The sequence below is a fragment of the Lolium rigidum genome, chromosome 4 (assembly GCF_022539505.1).
Source record: "Lolium rigidum isolate FL_2022 chromosome 4, APGP_CSIRO_Lrig_0.1, whole genome shotgun sequence".
Classification (NCBI taxonomy): domain Eukaryota; kingdom Viridiplantae; phylum Streptophyta; class Magnoliopsida; order Poales; family Poaceae; genus Lolium; species Lolium rigidum.
In genome coordinates, this window is record NC_061511.1 from 266,629,670 (window position 1) to 266,646,859 (window position 17,190).

General features: G+C 41.7%; 1 protein-coding gene across 1 annotated transcript; it reads right to left on the reverse strand.

The window, feature by feature from the left end:
- Nucleotides 1–2,060: 2,060 nt before the first annotated feature.
- On the reverse strand, nt 2,061–5,590 carry LOC124648736 (probable WRKY transcription factor 70). The gene is made up of 3 exons (XM_047188449.1): nt 5,214–5,590; nt 4,347–4,436; nt 2,061–2,469 (listed from the first exon to the last, which is right to left on the reverse strand). The coding sequence occupies exons 1-3, from the start codon at nt 5,588–5,590 to the stop codon at nt 2,061–2,063; spliced, it is 876 nt and encodes a 291-aa protein (XP_047044405.1).
- Nucleotides 5,591–17,190: the final 11,600 nt, after the last annotated feature.

Below are 17,190 nucleotides of genomic sequence, written 5' to 3' on the forward strand. Positions count from 1 at the left end.
TCAACAGTTTTGTTGTGTTTTCGTTTATTCAATCAAGTCCATTTGTAACCACTTCTTTTGAGAGCTTTCTTCTGTTTGTATATCCATTTGTTTTACGCATAGAACATTTCCGTGGAACTATAATCTGATCTGATATAATCTTACACCACTTCCTCCCGCATTTTGTGTTCCTTCGGGACAAGCGGAGCCAACTTCTATCTTGCAAAGTGGAAGAATTGATAAAATAGAAAAGTTTGCGATCAATTTAAAAGGGTATATGTATGGTCTCCAGGGGTGTGTTGCCCACCCTACATCTGACCCTATGTGTTTCACATCGAGATTCGGCACCAGATGCCTGTCATGGCAAATCACAACTTCAATCCATGGAAGCTATGCAAAACAGCAGCCGGTACATACTACGTTTATATATTGACTTCATGCATGTATGTCATATATAGTAGCGTAGTTAGGGGCTGCCAACACTTGTCGGAGAAGTTGGACATTTTTTTCTTCTGTATCACATCTTTGTCAGAAAGTCACTTCTCCATGTTTATTTTCCGTGCATGTGAACCCTTCTTTTAACAATTGAAATTTTAGGGTGTTTCTTTTTTGCATGGATATTCGTGGCTCCCCTATTATTTCTTTGCTCTCCACCGTGGATTCACCCATGGAATGTGACGCATGTGAAAAACAAGGAACAATAACCCGATCAAACTGATTATATATATGTGGTTCGTTTTTCATTTGATTCTAGGGTGTAATCATACGAGACAAAGCCGTGGCGGAGCTTGCTAACAGTATATGTGGGCAAGGGGGATGCTCTACTTTTTTTCCTTGTAAACCTTGTGGAATTTTTTCCTTCGGTAAATGTTTAAAAGTTGCCCCCCCCCCCCCCCCACACACACACACACACACACACTTGCACATAGCTACGCCATGGAGACGAAGAGTTCACGAATAAATACCCCACGATGGTGCTATAACATGATTCCGTACATTATGCCTACACGAGACAGGGCAAATGTGAACCACTTCCCATTGTACAAATATGCAACGGAGACGCGTTCTATGTTGGCATCAAGAGACATTTTGGTCCATGATGCAGTCAGAAGAAGGGAATAACATGAAGGCCGGATTGAAGGACTAGTTAAGGGAGGTTCAAGTCTCCGCGTTGTTGAGGGACTTGCTTGGTGTCCCGGGCTCCGCAGCAGTGGTATGAAAGTGCGGACGGCAGCACAGGTGAAGTTCAGAGTCCTACCTTTCAGGGTGAAAACCCAAGGTCTGGTCTTAACTGGTTGTGCCTGGCAATGACCTTGTTGGAGGCATTGTTTTGAGAGCGGGGATTATCTTCAGGGTGAAAACCTAAGATCTTTGGTCGGGCGACGACGGCGCTGGTGCACCGTTTCCTTCTTGGAGGCTTCGTTTTTTGAGAGTTTGTATTTCAGGTGTTGTCTTGGTGGTGGTTGTATTGCTATTGCTTGGCCTAGGATGCTATAGCGGGAATTTTATTTCTTAGTTTTCTTTTCTATTTTTTGCCTGTGTGTATCCGTACTGTAATTGGTATTTTTTGATATTAATATATTCTCTTTATTGGAAAAAATGCAATGGCGGAGACGCATTGGTGTGTACTCCCTTCACCCCAAAAAGAATGTCACAAATTTATCTAAATTCGAATGTACCATCGTCTGTACTTACTTGGCCGCTTAGTTGCCATCTGTCTATAGCTGTGAATGGATAGCCGATGGTGGCGCGTGCTATGGATATATAGGTATCCCCGCGGGTATGCGATTAATATTCTCAAATTAATACAAGTATAGGATACCGTAAAAAAGCTCTTATGTTACATGAGAAGATATCGTTATTAAGCACGAGAAGGCTAGTCGAATTGTGTTGGCGTAATTAGGCAGGTACGTTATTCATCTGAACAAAGATCTGTAGCAGCTGGGCTAGCTGTTGTAGTACTAACATTACAACACTAGAGAGTAGGCTCTCCCGATCATGCGATTATTAGGGTTCAGGTAGCTGTTTGGATGATGCAACCATTTGATCTAGTAGAACACTCAGTTTCACACACGCCCAGATTAATAGCTATCACCTCCGGAGTGACGATGATAGAGTGACTTGATATCCATCTCCATCTCCCACTGCGTTGGCGACAGCAATGGTAGCGAGGAAGAAGAGTACAACTCGTCGTATGCGTAGCTGGGAACAGCCACAGACATTGCTGCTGCGGTGTCTTCCTCTTCCTTCATCTTAGAAGCACCAGCTGCTGAAGAGAGTGATGCTTTGGTGAAGTCGAGCAGTTGCGAGTTAGCGCTGCTTGAGCTGCTCATTGTTCGTTGGTTGGCTTCGGCTGGGAACAAGGTATGGCATGTGTGGTTGTCGATGAGGGTCACCAAGAACTCGGGAGGGTCGTTGTTGTTTTTCTGCTGCACATACTTCTTTGCCGGGCATTTGTGCTCGTCGCTATATCCACATCTGTAATATAACCTGCAAAACGTCGATTTACCGAGCATATGAGCATAAGCATTTTTCGTGTTCTGCTTTTTTGATAGACCAAACATTTGTTGATCGAACTGTATGAAAAAACAGTGAATTCCTAGGTAATTATAATATTTCATGTGCATGCACATACAAGGAAGTAAGAAAACTTTCCTGAGTGAAAATGAGTGTATGTTTTCTTAGTTTAGATTAGACAACATGCTGCTAGTAGTTATGTCTTTGTTCACATGTCAGTGTCTAATTCCAAGATGAGTGGGAATTTGAATTGTTAGCCTGTTAGATTTGATATGAGGCCCCATCGAAATTAGAAATCATAATATACACTTTTTGATTGATCACATTAGATGTGATGTTTGCATGATCATGACTGTGTGGAGGCTCAGGAATCTCTGGCCTTTGGGTGCAGGGTTTTGTTTAGCCGATTCAGATGACAATCTAGCAACAGGGTTTTAGATGTTAAGTACAGCATTAAATTTTATTTTTCTGGTGTTTTGTCACTTTAAGTTGTCATCTTCTCGTTTTGTAAGAATTGAAACTTTGCGCACACAAAAAATATCCGCATGAATCTCTCGATGTAGAAGCCAGAGTATATCTTCCTTCTTGGAGAAAAAGTGGATCGTATCATTATCTAGCAGCATTCACGTTGATCTTGTTTATAAGTAATCTCATAATTCCTTACAACAAACCATACGACATGAACAAGCTATCTATTCATTAAGAAGAACAGACTACAAGTAATTGCAAGCAGGCAGGGACGTGGTTTTTTAGCTCGAACACATAAAAAAAAATACTAGCCTATGTACCACATGAAGGCAAAGGCGCCGTTGAGGTTTTAAGTTGCCAAAACAGACACAAGTAAATGAGCTTAAGCGTGTATGGTCGATTTGTGTGCAGCTAGGAATTGTTATTATTATCCACACACGTGAAGAAATATACCTGATACAAGTCCATCCAAGTGCATGATTGATTTGTGTATAACATTTCTTCTAGAGCACACCATTTGCTTAAGTGCTTCATGCGTACGAGTTGGTGTACGTGCACAACAGAAACATCATATGGCACTACTATTTTGTGGAGCTTCAAATTTGACATGGATGAGCGACAAAAATAGACTTTGATATGGATGGGAAAACTAACTGTATGTATTGATTTTATTAGTAAATTAAGCAACATGGGTGGCAGCGTGATCTTCGCCTGGGTGCACCTACTTAGTTTTGTTTTTTGATCTTGGAACTCTTGTAGTCGGTTTGTAACAGATATTGGTACGGCTGTGTGCATCCTAGTTATGCAGAGGCCGGCTCTATTGCTTAAAGTAATAAAGTGCTCATTTTCGAAAAATGTATTGATTTTATTAGTAAATTAAGCCAATCTTTGATGCTAGCTATTAGCCTAATATGAGGTGTGCCTCACATGGGGCCTATATCAACCATACTCCATGTTGAAGCAAGTAATTGATGTGGCAGGTGATCATCCATGTTTAGCCACAGATGCTAAATTTAGAATTGAAGTACTTTATCTCTTTGATTTTAGTAACCATCAATAATTGTTCCATTGATTCTTTACAATTTAATACTAGTATACATGAGAATCCTTACAATATTAATGGAAGATGCATTCAAAGTAATTAAGCACATGTCAGAAAAAATGGTACAGAGTCCGTATAAAGACACAAAAGGGGTGACAAGTTACAAACAAGACACATACACAAAGTTGTACATTACGAAAATTACTGCTAACTTTTCTCTATTTATAAACTACATTAGGAAATGTAAGTGCTACATATCCATAAAGTAGTTAAAGAAAAATTTAAGGAAAAAATAATTAGATAGAGCTGTCAGAGATAAAACTCCATCAAAGAATCATACCTTGGAAATTCAGCATTTAGGATCTTCTTCTCCCCATATTTCCTCCAGTGGAATCCATCATTTTCTGGTGTCTCCGTGAGCATCTCCTCGCTGAATAACAAGAGGCAAGAAGTATAATTAGCTGTTCTCAACTTTACTGCCTACATTCCTAGCTAACCATGAAATATAAATCACAGGGAGCAAAAAAAAAGCATGTGCTTCTACTACGGGCCTGTTTGGTTCCCAGCCACACTTTGCCAAGCCTAACTTTGGCAAGTGTGGCAGCCACAAAAGTGTGGCTAGGATTTTGGAAGCCACAAAGTGTGGCAAAAGTTGGCAAAAAATTCACTCTATGACAAGTGGGCCATATGGATAGTGAAGTGTGGCAGCTCTAAAGTGTGGCAAGAACCAAACACATGCCAAATTGCAAAACTTTGGCTTGGCAAAGTGTGGCTGGGAACCAAACAGGCCCTACATGTCTACATCACGCCTCACGTACCCCATGAACTGGAATAGACTAGACAAGGTCTACCAACAGATTAGCACATTTATTTCATTTATATTTTGTTTGAAACGTAGATCTAGAAATCCTTCGGCACAGACCAACTGAGATGTTTCCGGCTTTTGCTAGTGCCCTCAAGAGAAGCCGAAGAAATATGAAGCAAGATTTTAAAGCAACTGAGAGTAGCTAGCAGCAGTGTCAAGACAGCGATTAGCTCTTTTTTAGCGACGGAAGAGTGGTTAGTTCATCCTCATTGAAAACCAAGTATAGCATAGATCTGCTGATACCGATTCTTCTCTAGCACAGATCCCCACAGATAAGCATGCTACAGTACTGGAGTATTTGCTGTAGCGAACACACGCAAAATATTTTAGTTAGATACTCACATCGGAAGCTCCTGGCCATCGGCGCCTCGCCGTTGCTTCGCCTTCCTGCTGCGCAAGGCACCATTTCGCGCCCTGACAGCCCCGCCACCGGAGGCGCCGGCAGCATTGGCCGTCGCGGCGTCGGAGGAGGAGCAGCTGTACTGCTCTCTCTCGGACTGTAGGACGGAGAGCGACGACGCCAGGGCCGTGGAGATGTCGCTGACGTTGGCCAGCGCGGCGTCGCGGCGGCCAGGCTCCGGGATGAGCTCGACCTGCCGCCTGAGAGAATCCGCCAGCTGAGCGCCCTTCTGGAGCTCCTCGATGACAGCATCTCTCTGGTCGGAGGGTGAAGGTGGAGCCGGCGGCGACATCTCGGACTTGGGGCGCCGCATCGCCATTGGGGGGGGGGGGGGGGTCGATATTACTCTAGTCTTCAGGAGCTGGACACGATGTGAACTCTGAGTGGGTGTTTCGAATGCGCTATCTGGGAGCTCCCCTGTGAAACGGTATGGTGAAGTGTCCGTACGCAAGAGAAATGCTTATCTAATTTGAGCAAAAGAGTAATTTATGTCTGCCCAATCTTACAGTGTTAGGTGCATATGTGTGTGAAGCTTAAGTAGTGCCAAGCTTTAATGTGTATATACGAGACTGACCGTGTATGTGGAGAATGACTAGGGTCGTTATATATGATGTGATTTTGATGTATTGAAGGCAATGACCAAAAGAGAAAAGACTAGAGTTCAATAAGATTGACACGCTCAAAATGGTCTACTAGCTGAATTGGTAGTATTTTTAACCCACACTGACACGTGGCACTCCACTTCAGCTGGCTCTCTCTATCTCTCAAGTATCTACTTCCTCACTGACATAATATAGTGCGTATTGGTTTTCGCGAATGTCAAATTACGCCAAGTTATTTAAGTTTAGTGACAAAATTATATATATCTATCATACTTTATCTATACCATATTAATATATGTTATGATCAATTCAATGGTGTTGACTTAATATTATAAATTTTGAGATTTTTTATAATAAATTTGCTCAAAGTTTAACTGTTTTGACTTCAAAAAACTCTTTTTTAGCATAGCGAGAGTACTATTTTGAACTTATTTACAATCTTTTTACACAAGGGTAATTTGTATTGCTCCCTCCGTACCACATTAATTGACTCAACTTTATGTAGATGCGTGGGTATCTATCTAGATAAAACCATGTCAATTAAATTGTTACATAAAGAATATAAAAATTAGTTTCGAAGCCACTCTCACAATTTCTATATGCATGTAGTTGGTGTAGATGTCAAAGTATGTTTATTTTGCTTAGTTGATGATCTAGTGAATTTCTTTTACAAGTGCCCTATCTCTAGCTACATATAGACTCTAGAATTCCGTATGATCTTACACAATATGTGTGACCCATAGTTAGCTTCTCTTTTGGTCAGAGGAAGCTTTTGGCTCTTGGGACCACTAAAATGATAGCAATTCTCTACCAGATAATGTACAAATCGAAATCTTAAAAACCGTATAAAGGACACCTAAAATTGGTTTAAGGGTGTGAAATGGACCCGAACAAAAGGTACACCATAAATAGACACCAAATTTTTTTCTACCATGTGGGACCCACATGTTAATATCTTATTTTCATTTTCCCTTTTTCTCGATCATCTTTTTCTTCTACCTCCACCTCACACAACCTCGTGCCCAGCGCATCCATCCCTGCTCCCGGCACAGTGGCCTCGGTCAGGCGCCGATGTGCCCCGCCTGCATGCGCTCGAGCAGGTCCTAGCAATCGTCCTAGCCGCAGCCTTACAACCCGGCGGCTCTGCCCTACTCCGGTCGAACTGCCCTCCGTATCCCTTGCCCCTCGTTGGCCTCCTATGCATGTTTCTTCGACATTCTTCAATCCACAGACATGCTTGCCTAAAATCGCAATTTTGTCGGATATTAGACGCAATTAGGCCAGCTCGCTGGAGATTGGTGCAGATTTTGGCACCATGGTAGTATATGGCCGGATTTCTGCGAGTTGGACAATGATCCATTGACGGTTGGGCTGAGATGCCAATTGGTCAGCGCGTTTTATGGTGCACTTGGAAAAGTTTTCCCGGAACTTTTGATACGTTTTTTTTTGCGAGATAGATACATTGGAGTACAACACAAGAGAAGTACATGTCTTGAATAGTTTGTATATGTCCAGCTATGACTCTACTTTTAAGGCCATCATTGCTTGTAAGCCTTGTCCACCTACATAAGGTGAAATAGGGAGGGAAAGCAAAACCTACCCACACGTTACGATACCTCTTACACCAAACCCGATCATATGGTACAAAACAAATACAAATCGCCAACATGAGCAGGGATTTTGTGACTCGGGGTTACGAGTCTGTATAAATATGTGTCTCGTGTTTTAACCCATCGGATCCCCATGTGTATTGCCGATAAAAACAACAACTTTGAGATGCTTCAAAGTGTGTACATCATGGTTTAGTTTTTAGTCTCAAAGTGAGAAGCAAGTACATACGACATGTTCTAGCGCACGTTGACCTTCCTGCCAATGTCCTGAAGATCATCGATAGCCTAAGGCATGCTTCCTTTGGCCTACACGTGATAAGGTTCCAGGTAAAAGTGCTAGGTCAACACTGTGAAGATGTTTCAAGTCCAACGATCCACACCTTTCTCTATGATGATGATGTTGCAATATTGTTGCACCGATGACATCCATTTATTGTGGCTACTCTCCGCTCCTTCGGCAACATAACCATTTTGGTCATAAATTTTCGAAGGAGCCTTGTGTCTCTGATTATATGTGAGGATCTTGATCTCTATGACATAGCATTGTTGCCTATGTGACTATGGCATATCTTCAACTCCCTTTCATGGCTAAAAGATTGAAAAGAGCATAACTTTAGTACTTTATTGAAAAAGTTGCTGGAAATATACCTCCTTGCATAAGGTATCATGTTAATATGGTAGGGAGAAACATTCTCACCGTGATAGTGCTTAACTTTTTCTTGGTGAGTTATTATCTCACTTAATTCCATTGACCTTCCTGCATATGATCCAAAGATCATTGATATCTGGGGTGTGCTTATATTTGGGTTGCTTGTGATAAGGTTCCTAGGGAAAGTGCAAGGTGAACTGCGAACATGTTTGGAAACGAAGCATCCTAGAGGCCTCGGCGTTCTAAATGTGGGGAAGTTAATGACTTCACTTCTATACTATGGTATCATTGGGGTAAATGAGTAGAGGATACAGAACCGTGGATATAAATGGAAACCACTATAACAGTCGTGATCGGGTTGCCTTTCTTGGGCCATTGGTGGTGTCTATAAGTGATAGAGCAAATACAATCTTCTAGAATTCACCTTAAATAGATGGGTTGCAACCTAATGTTTAGGCGCCTACCATTTATGTAAACTTTATAAATAAGCAAATCACCATCAAGTTTGTATCTACGATAGTTTTTGGATATACCTTATCAATATCTAGCACGACCTCTTTGTCCAACTTACATCGATTTCTGACTATTTGGGAGAAGCTTTAGCATGATGTTATTACCCCCGGCACCCCTCATACTATTTGTTGGGTTCACTAACAGAGGCACTTACACCTCTACGTCATCTTACAAATACATGTTTGTTTTACACACAACCACCTTCTTGGTCCCTTCTATTTGGAATATTTAGATACCTTCTAACTGGAATATTTTCGCCTTGTTGGACATGCATAATTAGATTTGGAATGCATATCATTTGAAAAGATGGGGGTGGCTGAATTTCGTCCTTTGGCCCATTTCTAACCATGTTCAAGCATCCTCACCACATCTTCTGACTCCATTTGGTAATACTTACATCATGGTAAATTTGGAAGGAGCGCAATGTGAGAATTTTCCATGGCGAAGTTCTCAATCTTTCTATCATTGTGGCAAATATTAAGGATGGTGTTGTGGTTACTAAGAATTTCTTGGTTTAAAACGTTGAGACAGTAGACGTATATTTCTTCCTTGTCTTTGGCCAAGGTTGTTGTATGTTTTGTTGTATCTAAAGCTTCTACTTATTCGAAGGAAATAGTGATACCATCGATCCGGATTATTGGATTATAGTACCCTTCTTTTTCCCTAAGCGGCCCGAGATTTATCAAGTCCACAGGAAGAATGCTAATGGTGAAAGATCACTGCAAACGAGACTTCGAGACTTCGTTTAGTCATTGTTTCACTTGACCAAATGTTTTATTTATTTTTGGTATGTATTATCAATGGATGGAAATAAGCTAAGACCAAGGTTTCACCTGCAGATGTGCAATGATGGTTATGAGATTATAAAGATAATAATAAACACACATGCGATGTATGTAATAATAAGATACACGATGTAAAGGAGTAATGTATCCAAAGGACATCATCGCATGCATACAACACATACCATGGATCTATTATCCTACGCTTGCCCCGAGCATCGCTGGGCGATAAAGATATTTAAGTAAACAAAAAAAGAGCCTTAAGGTTAGTGATGTCATCATGAGTCCCTAGATAGCAACTACACATTCGACAGGGCCATTCCTAGCACTTCGGGGGCCCTAGGGCGAACCACGAGCGGAGGCCCTCCTTTGTTATACTGAAGTTTGATCAAGTTTATACACAAAATATAAACAATTATAATGCTGAATTAATTTCAATAGATTCACTATAAAGTATATTTTCTTAATATACGTCAATTCAATATTTTAAATGTAATTATTTTTCCTAAATATTTAGTTAACATTAGTAAAGTTTGATTTCTAACTAATCCTTAGATGCTTTATATTTTGGAACCGAGTGAGTACTTTCTAGATGACAATCAACCTGCAGATTAATTAAAAGACGGTACTGAAATTGGTTTAACTAAGGAACGAAGATACCAGATTTTACTGACGCAAGTTCTCCCGCCTAGATCGCATCGAATGCATCCAGTTCGATGTTCAGGTTGCTGTCCCCGGCCACCTGCTGCTGGATGCATTTGTACGTCAGCGCGCTTGCGTCACAACGGGCAGCGTCATCACCGTGACGCCCCAGCCACTGCGTCGGCACTCTGCAGCCGCGTCATAAACAATTCGTACAATACAAAAATTGCCAATCTAGCAATCGGCGATTGCCGCGTCCTGAGAAAGGGGCAAATAATTGCGTTGGTCAGCTGGCTTTTGGAGACAAATCGATGGTTTTTTAAAAGCTGCGTTTAATCTATCCAGGTGAGCCTTTCGATCAGGTGCTGGAATGGGTGCAGCAGTTTAAAATTACGGGAAACGATAATGCAAGTGGGGTTGAGGTCGTCGTCGACATACCACATGGTTTCACACTACGCGCAGTCTCGTTGCCTGAGACGACGACAGCCATGGCTGCATATCACGGTTGATGCCATCCTTGACTATGTTCGGAAGACACGCGCGTTGCCGGCGCAGATTCGAAGGATCTTGCTGGGCGCCACACTTTTGCTTCACCAAAGGTTAACATTTTATATAGTATTTGGAAAGAATGGTTTCTTTCTTTGATTCAATGGATTTTGTACGGCAATACACATCTTTTTCCGCGGAGCACCAAGTAGAACATAAAATACCCATACACCGCCATGGCATACCCATACTCACATTCTAGAGGAAAAATCGTCGAAAATTAGGAAAGGTTTCACGAAATAAACGATTTTAGGTAAGAGACGAGAGAACATAATCTCAGCAAGATATTTCGGTCAAATTTTAATATATCCAAAAAAAATTATGCTTCAATAAGAAATAAAGCATATTCATAGCATGAACTTGCTGTAGTGCAGTGGTGGAGTGCTTACGGAGCTGTTTGTAAGGTTTGGAGTTTGGATCCATGTCGCCTTATTTATTTTTTCGAAAAATATTTGAGTGCCATACTCAAATCTTGTTGGTTTTCTATTTTATTTTACAAAATTTCATAAATTCCTCAAAATTCACAAATCTCTTTCATGTGCAAAAAGTTAGAAAAATAAATGTTATACCCTTAATGCGTCGGCTCTTCCGAGCCATATCAACTCTCCCACATTGACGATAAAGGCATGGCTGCCTCGGCATGTCGTTTTTCTTATTCCCATCTTTTTGCATGTCGTGATCACAAAAGATAAGAGCTTGTGGAGGCTTCATGTATATATGTGCTAGCCAACTGATTCTCTTTTTCACGAAGCAAATTAGCCCATGCATGTGGTTCCATTGATAATGAAACATGTTGGTTAGGTCTGTGAGAGCGTCTTCCGACTCGCCCTGTAGGCATTATCCTTCGGGTACCCGATATCAGCCTACCTGCTCTGACCCAACAGGAGGCCCACGAGGATTGTTGCAGCCCAAGAAGGACCAACACGTCGGCTGCAGCGGTGGAAAGAAGGAATGAGGCGGACTCTTGACGGACAAGGCATGGATACATAGCATAAGGAAAAGATAGATTAGATCTTGTTGTAATCTAGTCGAATCCGTGCAGGACTCTTGAGACCTGATCTCCTATATAAAGGCCATGACATGGCATATTGGAGACTACCCTACACAATCTCGCATACACTACACCCTAGAAATCTTGCTCTCGGCGAGACCACCACCACGCAGTCTATCGGCTACCCCATTGTAACCTTTTTACGCCAATAATCAACATCTGACAAGCAGGAGTAAGGGTTTTACCTTATCGAGGGTCCCGAACCTGGGTAAATCTCGCCTTCTGTTCGTTTGCTATCCGATGTCTCGTGCTAACCTGTAGGATTCTATCAATCCTAAATCTCTCATGGTGGGCATTGCCGGCTGAGCCCAAAAGCGATGAAGCTCACCGGTTTCATAGGTTTGCGGGACAAGAGTCACATCTCCACATTAGTTTTGATCCTACATGGCAATTGCTCAGAGATGGCCGATTAGGAGCAACGGGACTGGCCCAAGAACTTAAGAAGATGGTGTTCCTCCAAATATCATTGGAATTTTGCAGGGTTATATTTGTTGGGAAATTTTTCCACAAGACATGATTAGCTTATAAAATGAAAATCATAGGAATTTTTGTTGTACTCTTGCATGGAATTGTAGAGGAGTAGTGTACCATGCTTCCACTTGTGAGAGGTCTGAAGGAGTTACTAGGATACCCAGTTGTGACATGTCTGAAGCTTCTTGGTGGGCGCCTGGGCATTGCTATGTGCCATAAATTAGGCTCCCAACCATTCCTCCATAAATATTTAGCATGAAGGAAAGATGCTAGCGACAGGTTTGTGTTTGACTATTGGCATATTAGCATTGTGGAATCCCTCTCGAGGTCACTACTCACCAGATCTATCGGCTAGCATGGGGCCGGGGCATGCCCGCATTGTTGGCAAGATTCAATGCCAGATCATTTGATACTCCACTTGCAGTAACGCGCGTTGTCTTCCAAGATTCAATGCCAGATCATTTTAAAACCCCACCGGCCAGCCAATTAAAAACTATGGACATGAAATCCTGACACATGCCAACCTGGGCAAACAAATTGGTCTGTTCTTGAATTTCCAGAAAAGGAAAGGCTACCTGGACTCAGATCTTCCTCCCACCTCTTGTATTCTGACATGTGGGTCGTCTAGCACTTCTTATGTGCTTATTTAAGCGTGGTTGCAACTGGCAGACTAATTAACAAGTAACAACAGGTTGGTGTCCCAGCAGTGTGTGTCCCAGGGTTAGGGCATTCATGTGATTTGCTCTCTATCCTCGCGTTTCCTTGCAGATTAGTTTAACCTAGCTTGTTTTCTGACATAAGCACATGACTACATGTGTGACGCCGGGTCGTCGACGTAATAGGGTGCGTAGGCTCTTGCTTTCTGTAACCCGCGTGATTAGAAAATACTGTACATTGGTTATTTTACTGCAGGTGACATCAACAATGTTATCACCATTTCATTAAATTAACCAAATTGAGTTTTGTTGTATTTGCACGAATTTGATTACACCTATACTTCACCTCATGTATGACCATATTCACTACTTTTATGTCAAGGATATTAGAGATTTCTCAAACAATATAATAGCTTTGTCCTGTGTCCATATAACAAGAGTCTAGTTTGTATACACCCACAGAAACAAAAGAGACCAAAACAAAGCCGAAAAACCAGTTTTGAACTTGGTAGCATATGCTAGCTCCTCGTACCCGAGAAAACATTTCAAGATGTCAAAAGAAAATTGAACAAAAGTTTGGCGTGTATATGTCGATATTATATGTATGCACGCCAAGTTTCGCGAAAAATTGATATTTTTGTGTTCGTGTGGAAAAAGATAAAGAAATGCCTTCTGAAAAGCTTTTTTAAGCACCAAAATTTATATTTTTTGCACACGACATAAAAAATGTTGGTTTTCCACGAAACGATTTTATGGGCACATATAATGTCTAGATGTGTGCGTCAATTTTTTTGTACAGAATTTCTTGACAATTTGAACTATGTATAAAAGTCATTTAAAAAACTGGGAGCATATGCTCCCGGTGCAAAAAACGCCTCGTCCAAACAAAGCTTCCCTTTTATTGGAAGCATGCGACTTCTCTTGGTTGTGTCCTCACGATGTCAGCTATGCCCAATGGATTGTTTTTTTTGGCAACGTGGGGCATCGTGGTCGATGGTGGTGTGTATGCATTGGATTGGGTGAAGATGTCGGTTGGCAGCACGTTCCTCGCAAACACGGTTTTGTTTGGGCGGTCCACGTCAAAACCATGTGCTTGGCGATTGTGAGCCTAACGATAGATGCTTATCAACAGTTGTTTCCAATTGTTGTGATTCGTTGATTCGTCTTGGTAGTGTCATTTTTTTGAAAATTTTGGTTGTGTGCATTTTTATATGTCCTGAGTGGATATTGACATGCAGAGGTCGGTGTGTAATTAGTAACATCTTGTTACTAATATATTGCCGTTTATTTGAAAGAAAGAAAGAAAACTTCTAGTGCTTCGTGCTAGCAACTACCCCATGTCTACAATCCTTCCAAAAACCATTAGAGGACATGGATGAAATATTCCGGAACAACCCTTACGTTGTGTATGTTCCGAAATTCCCAAGATACAAACATGGGACGACGATGTGGCCTTCACTGCATTCACAAATCATGCACAACTACTCTATCCACCGCTCCGGTTGTTGACTCTGCACCTATATTAGTGTGCCCGCAAAAAACATTGTAGTTGACTTTGCAACTTCCACCCCCTCCTCTCCTCCCCCTCCCGGGGTTGTGTCCGTGCTAAAAGAAAAGATATATGGTAAAATAAAAATGTGATTGTTGTTCAATGTTTTGACAATCTTGCAAAGATGGAGGTATTTCAAAAAATCATTAGCTGGCGTTGATAACATATGGAACATCAATAAACTTCAAATATTCCCTCCATGGAAATAGCTAATTAAAGTACACCGATCTTCTCTAGAAATGCCGGTCTTGTGTGTTTTTTTTGTTGCACAACTTAGTGTTGTGCTATGTATCGCACAATAATCTCAAGGCATTTATCGTGTAATATTCATTGAAATAAGCTAATTGATATCCAGTATAATAATTGTATTATTAAGCATCACACTCAGGAAATAACAAAAAAATAAAAACATATCCCATTGGTTTTAATACGTGTATGTGTTTTCGAATTGAGTAAGCCTGCGTGATGGCATGGAAAGTACTCTATTGCGAGCACCCTGGTTTTTGTCTGCTAGCTATGCGATGGCATCCTGATCGATCTCAAAGCCATCAAGATAGTATAATTAAGGCGATGGCATGTTGTCATATCTCGCTACGTCAGCTCTCTACCGTAAGCACATCGAACGTCAGCAACGTGCGCTACACCTGCAATATTCTCACTAACACTCAGCTGGCATCGTGCCGTGCATACGGCCTAAGGGCATGTACAATGATCTAGATCCATGGTGTCTTTAATATCACTCCATGTCATATATAGATAATAGTATAAATAGTGTCTACAATGGTCTGTTCTGTAAGCTATCTATTTTTAGCCATAACTATGTATGAGTATAAGTTATAGACACCCTTCAAACAACAACAAAAATGCTGTCTGTAAGGCGTTTGTAAGAAGCCTACAGACTATCTGTAACTTTACAGACAGCCTCCCTGTCTCTCATCATTCTCTTTCCTCCACATCACCAAAATCACCTATAACTACCGCTTACAGACAGCTGAGTCATCATCACTGTGCATGCCCTAACTAGTTAACTGATTGGGTCGTGGGTTTGTGGATAGATACTTCACACCCACAAGATCACGTGGTTTCACAGCGGTTGATACGGGGTCAATACCCAGTGCCCTCTCGTATTATGGTTGCCTCCTCACAGTTGTCTCTTTACATTAGTTTCAAGAGATAGACAAGCGATTGTGTATGTGTATAGCACAACAAAATATGTGATATATTTTGTTTTGCCTGGTAATGATCTTATTGAAGGTATTGTTTTGAGAGCGGAGATTATCTTCAGAGTGAAAATTTAAAATCTTTTGATCGAACGACGACGGCGCTAGTGCACTATTTCCTTCTTAGAGGCGTTACTTTTTGGAGAGTCTGGAGTTCATGTGTTGTTATGGATGTATTGTTGCTGCTACGGCTGGAACACCATAGCGGAACTTTTTGTTTCTTAGTTTATTTTTTATTTTGGTTGGGTGAATCCGTACGTACTACCATTAGGGTATTGCGTAGTTGCAGATGCTAGGTGTAATTAGTATCTTCTTGATATTAATATATTCCTTTTATCGAAAAAAATAATTTGAGGAGCAAAATGCAAAGGGCACGCCTCAATTTTACAAGAAATAGTAGTGAAAACCAATATATGTGCTTCTAAAAGTATAATTGCCGCACCCTACGAGCCTCTGGCGGTGATTTCACTTTAGTGGCCGTCAGATCGAGTCATCAAAGCAAATTCCCGATGGCAATACTTTTTAAAGCAAGGTTTCCTATAAACGCTAGACGTACATGTCTCCAGTCTCTGTTGTAGGGTCTAGGTTTTATTGGGCCCGTTTGCAGCTTCTCAGTGATTATTTTCGTAGGGTCACTCGTTGCAACATGGAATTGGAGCGCCGCTTGTTAGCCCATTGTGAATGGGTCAAAACCCTAACTTGTGCACCCATTCGTCTGCTCCTGCCACCAACACCCAATCCCCTTCTGTATCTCCTCCCCAATCCCCTCGTGATCCATCTATCTCTCGGTTAAGCAGTTGCACCCCATCTCCTGGTGAGGAGTCGTCTTGCAATGTGAGGAGGAACAACACCCTCTAGAGGGGGCGACGGTTACCACGGGGGGTGGGGGCAGCAAGTGGTGTAGGAGCATGAGGATAACGAGGCTGAGCACCACTGGAGACCACCTAGGACGTTGTCGACAAGTGCAAGCCCGACAATCCTCTCCTTCCTCCGTTATCGCATCCAGGACACTACAAGCTCTCGTCGCCATGAGTGAGAGCCAAGAAGAAGCCGAGGAGCGGATATGAAGGGGTGGTGAAGAAGGCTCGAACCATATTTTTCTAGGGCAGAAGGAGAGCTTCGACGGTGCCGGTTTGAGCTCTGTCTGTCCACCCGAGAGTGAGGTGGCTCTGCCGGCGGTGAATCTGGTGGTTTCATCTTCATATTTTTTTTCAGCAGTGTAAATTAGTTTTGATTGTAATTTCCTTTTCCTCATAAACTGGTGAGCAACCTGGGGTCTGATAACGGAGGTCATCTCCAGCTGAAGCCTAGTTGACTACAGTAGACCTATGTCTGTATGGTTGATCTTTCGTAGTCTGTCATACAAAAACTAGCTTAGGGTTAATTGATGAGAATAGCAATGTGTAATCACAAAGGAGAATACAATATTTGGTCTACACGGTACAGGAGTCACTTCTACAATGGATGGACCTGCACCAACCGCTAATTCCTTAAAAGTGGCCAAACCCTTAAAATAACCGATTGTTTTAGTTTTGGTTGATTTTTTTTTGTTCATTCTAGGTCCTCTAAAACTCTGCTGGACAATTTTTCTTTTTTGAATGACGATGATAATCAACGCCCTAAAACCT

Coding starts and splice junctions, on each gene's coding strand:
- LOC124648736 (XM_047188449.1), bottom strand. CDS start 5,590: ATGGCGATGCGGCGCCCCAAGTCCGAGATGTCGCCGCCGGCTCCACCT. Junction 4,437..5,213: donor GATGGCCAGGAGCTTCCGAT/GTGAGTATCTAA, acceptor CTTGTTATTCAG/CGAGGAGATGCTCACGGAGA. Junction 2,470..4,346: donor CTAAATGCTGAATTTCCAAG/GTATGATTCTTT, acceptor GACGTTTTGCAG/GTTATATTACAGATGTGGAT.